The sequence below is a fragment of the Egretta garzetta genome, unplaced genomic scaffold (genome assembly GCF_000687185.1).
Source record: "Egretta garzetta isolate BGI_Z169 unplaced genomic scaffold, ASM68718v1 scaffold188, whole genome shotgun sequence".
NCBI classification, from domain to species: domain Eukaryota; kingdom Metazoa; phylum Chordata; class Aves; order Pelecaniformes; family Ardeidae; genus Egretta; species Egretta garzetta.
The window spans coordinates 4,326,946-4,331,525 of record NW_009260622.1 but is presented as its reverse complement, the minus strand read 5'-3'; the positions used below and the strand labels follow the sequence as shown (position 1 = coordinate 4,331,525).

At 42.9% G+C, this 4,580-nt stretch overlaps 1 protein-coding gene across 1 annotated transcript in view; it reads left to right on the top strand.

The window, feature by feature from the left end:
* The window catches only part of ARHGAP40 (Rho GTPase activating protein 40), a 32,904-nt gene extending 28,568 nt beyond the window's left edge, over positions 1 to 4,336 (top strand). Inside the window, exons 14-16 of the mRNA XM_035900844.1 lie at positions 1,779 to 1,939; positions 2,926 to 2,981; positions 4,171 to 4,336. Of these exons, the coding sequence (XP_035756737.1) occupies positions 1,779 to 1,939; positions 2,926 to 2,981; positions 4,171 to 4,277 (324 nt within the window). The 3' untranslated portion in view covers positions 4,278 to 4,336. The remainder of the gene's footprint in view (positions 1 to 1,778; positions 1,940 to 2,925; positions 2,982 to 4,170) is intronic.
* The last annotated feature ends 244 nt before the right edge of the window (positions 4,337 to 4,580 follow it).

Genomic DNA, 4,580 nt, shown 5'->3' with positions numbered 1-4,580 from the left:
ATCCTTTCTTCCCCCAGCCTGTACTGATACTGGGGGTTACCCCGACCCAGGTGCAGGACCTTGCACTTGGCCTTGTTAAACCTCACGAGGTTCACACAGGCCCACTTCTCCAGCCTGTCCAGGTCTCTCTGGATGACATCCCGTCCTTCTGGTGTGTCAACTGCACTACTCAGCTTGGTGTCATCTGCAAACTTGCTGAGGGTGCACTCGATCTCGCTGTCTTAAGTCATTGATGAAAACATTAAACAGCACCGGTCCCAGTACGGACCCCTGAGGGACACTTTAGCATACTAAATAAATTTCAGGCTACAAAACACTTCAAGATGCTGCATTGTTGTTGCAGAAGAGGGAAGAGACCAGAAGCAAAAATGCTGATCTCCAGCTCACATGAAGAGCAGAATTTGCATGGCTCTAGATGGCCCATGTGTTTAGACAGATATATCTGCTGTGATAAAGGCAGGCTTATTTTCATGAACTCAAACCAAAAATGTAGGCTATTACATTAGTGTAAAAGTACATTTTTGTATATCACTTTCTTTTTGCTCTGTAATGCTGCTGATCTGTATGGGAGGGTTTGAGGACGAGGTTCTTCCCACTGAGAAGGAGAGAATTAACTTCCCTGATAAATGTAACAGTGCTACTCCTTCTTGTGTTGGTGCAGACTGAGGTTTTTGGGGTTTTTTTTAAAGACTCAGATCTATTTGTGTATTAAAGTTGGGAAAAGATCCTTGGAGTCATTCTGCCTCGTTTTGGTTGCCACTGTTAGTTGAATAAGTGTAGGTCTGTGGCAGCTGTTATATCATGCAGTGCTGGATTTAAGTATTGCACAGCAGTGGTGGTGCAACTGGGGTGCTCTAAGGACACGAGCTAGATGGAGTCTGCAGGTAGGAATAACACGTTGAAAGCTTAAATCTGCAGAAGTGAAGAAGACTATGTGTTCTCACAAGCCAGTACATCCCCTGCCTTTCTGTAAGAGTTGGGATACTGAGGTGACGTCTGCCTAAAATTTGGCTTGTTAAGGCTGCAGGTCACTGTTGAAGGTGCTCTCATTACAGAGAAGGCAACTACTGTTTAGGCAGTCAAACAGATGACCCAATGCTTAGACCAGTGCGAATACTACTTCCCAATGGTCTCAGTGTTCAGCGCTGTTTTTGCAAAAGATTTGGGATTGCAAAATTAACTTGCTGCAGATCAGATCCTGTTAGAACTTTTGTGGAGAACATTGAACTGTTCTGAGAAGTTACTTCATGAAGGCGTTGATGAAAAACAGTCTTGAGAAAATAGCACCTGAACTCCGCTCTGTGATGTTTCTGTGCTTCCTTTTTTTTTTTTGGAACTACCTTTCTGAAATTCATCGGCAATTCAACTGTCTAAACTCCTTTTCCAGTAGCTTAAATTAATTCCAGAGAAGTCTATCAGACTTGGGCAAAAAGTTGGTCAAAATTCATTCTGACAAATTTTCATCAGAACTTGTGTCGTTTCCAGTGCCGGTGCTGTATTTGAACAGCAGAGAGCACCAGCGCACGCTGACGGTGAGCGGTGCTTTTCTCCCCAGCCACCACACCGAAGCACAGACGATTTGTTTATAAGTTCACCTTGATGCTTCTATAAGCTCCCAGTCTGTAGTATGTGTGGGATATGAAACAAACCTAAATTCTCTGACCAGCTGGCTGGATAGGTTTATTTTTCACACTCTCCAATCTATCTTGAAACTTGATGTTTTGGCTGATAAAAAGTCTGTCTTTAAGCACTTTCTTCTTTTTGCCTGCCTTGTTCAGCCTTCCAAGATTGTCAAAGTCCATGCTTCGCTTCTCCTGAAGGATTCGCTGGAGGTGCATCTGAACACTGCAACCAGAGTCGCTGATGTCTTGAGGCAGTTTCAAAAGAACCTGTGCCAGAATGGCTGGAATATTGTTAACACTGTCAACCTCCTCAAGTGGTAAATGGCTTTTTCTCTGCTTTAAAAGAAAAAAGTACCAGGTGGTCTAGTTGCTGTTTTCTGTCTCCTGGCAGAGCTGACATGATGGCAGAGGAGACTGTTCTCTGCTCCTGTATTCCAGGTTCTGGAAATAGTGTGTTGGATGGGGCAAGCAAATGTTAGTTGTGATCCCGTCACTGCTCAGGTCAGGCAGTCCCCTCTGGTCTGCTGTACGGTACATGAACTTTAGCAGCCTGGCTGGAGGGAAGGGAAAGTGGGATAACATTGACCCTGCAAAACAAACCCTCTCTAGCTCTCCTGGAGAAGATCACCTGTGCAAATTACTTGCCTGGAGTAGTATTTGCAATGTGCATTTGTTAATGTAGGGGCTTCCTAAAGTAAGCTCTGCAAATTCCCTCCTGTGGCCCAGTGGTGAATTGCTGAAATAACCCAAAAAATGAAGAAAAGAATTCCCACCTCCCTCTGTCACCATGCCTGCAAGACCGCATTTAGTAGGTACAGTGTTAGTGCATCTCTTGACTGTGTCCCTGGGCAGGAGATGTCTAGGCAAAGAGGGTGAGTGGGGAGTTGGCTCAGTATGGGTCAGCTGAGAACTGGTATCTCACTAAGAGGCTACTACAGCTGCTGAAGGCTTCCTGCAGATAAGCCTCTCTTGAATAGGCCATCAGTTCTAGAGGAATGCTGCCGATGAACTTTGGTATTTATTCCTGGTGTCTTCCTATTGAAAAGTTAGCGTTTGCATGTAGTGTGCTTCTCACTTCCAGCAAGGAATACCTGCCTTGTTTTCTTTTTTCCAATTTTGGGCATCCTTTTCAGCAGCTGCGCTGTTCAGGAGGATCAGCAAGGTCTCTGTACCATGGCCTGTAGCTTTCTTGGCCATTGCTTGCCTCTGAACCATAAGCAATTTTTGGGAAGAAGCATTACTAAAGTCCATAACTTGCCTTTTGCTGAGCTTTGTTAACTCTAATGTGGTTTTCTTTCTGCAGTAACAACTCAATGGAGTGCACAAATCTGCTCCTGTATGAAGTGGGAGGCAATATTGGTAAGTCTGGGTGGTAACTGAAAATGAGGACTCTGGTATCCATTTTTTTATGATGAACTTATCTTAGGAGGGAGTTAAAGTATGAGATTTGGAGGGGGCTCCAAAAGTTAAAAGACACAAATGCACAAGTGTGGGTTAACCTCACCCACAGCAAAGCTCATGAGTCTTCCAGCCACCATTGCAAAGCCTTTATGGTGCAAGTATGTGGGAATTTTGGACTTCCAAAAATACTTAACACTAATGGATCTTATTCAGAAGCTGCCTGTCAACAAAGGTGGAAACTCAGGAGTCCAGAAGTCTTGAGGACAGAGATGTGCACAACTTTGTCCATCTTAAAAACAAACAAACCTCCTGTTCCATTAAATGTACCATGTTAAACTCCCTCTTCCCTCAACAATAAAGGTTTATGTCTGGAATTAAGTGTAGAATTTAAAACCATAAACTACATTTATCTAAGTAAAGGGCAACTTCATCCTATGCCACTGTAGGCTTTTAATTGTGTGCTTCTTATCTGGGCTCTAATTAAGTGTGGTATGCACGTGGCATCTGTACTAGTGATGGCCAGCTCCAGGTGTGAATTCTGCCTGCCTTCATCATCTTTCTGACAAAAGAACCCGTACTAACTTGGGTGGAAGTTTCTCAAACCATATGGTTGAGCAAGTTGCTGATGTTCATTAGTCACCAATTTCCACTCGTCAATAGGGTAATGTCACCAGATGGAGAGGAGACTGAAATAATATGATTGCAGTGGCAGATTAGGGGTGTCTGAAAATGGAAAGGAATTCTCATGCCCTGTTACAGCTGCTTCTGGAGACTGTTGGTTACTGAAGTGCTTTGGCTGCCTCTTAGTGTTTCTCCTAGCAGCATCTGTAGAAGAAAAGCTTTGTTATTGGAAACAATTCAGTCTCTGGATTTGATCACTAACATATTTCATGATGGTTTTCAAGTGCTAAAGTTATGTGGTATTAGAGTACCTTCTCACAAAGGTCAAAGTATGGGCTTATTACAGTTTTAAGAAACATAAATAACTAGAAATTTTCCAGATTTGTGGAAAGAGTTCTGGATGGTTTCAATATTGAAATTAATGTGAACAAATAACAGTTTTTAGGGAAAAAAAAACAACAAACCTAACAACTCTAGGACTAAGGATATAAGAAATGTTTTTTTTCTGAATCTCTTGTTTTGGTAGGTGAACATTGCTTGGACCCAGACACTTACCTCTTAGATTTGTACCATATTAATCCCCATGCTGAATGGATCATCAAGCAAAACCCATGTTATCCTCGGATGTTCTAAGGAAAGCATGAGCAGAACAAAGCATTTGGTGGAAGTTTTTGGAAGGCGTGGAAAAGCTATAGAGATGTTCCTGGTATAGTCACAGACTGGCCAATGCTTGTGTCTTTTGAAGGAAAACCAGCTTTATTTACTACTTCCATGGCAGCTGGCTGTGAGAGTACAGGAGCCTACATGCTAACAGGGGTGTTGATAACAAGCAGCAATTATCTTTATGTAGCAGAATTTGTGGGGGGTATGATTATTCTTAAACAAAATAGCCCTCCCAAAGCAAACCCTGCAAACAAAGCTACAGCAATTGTGCAG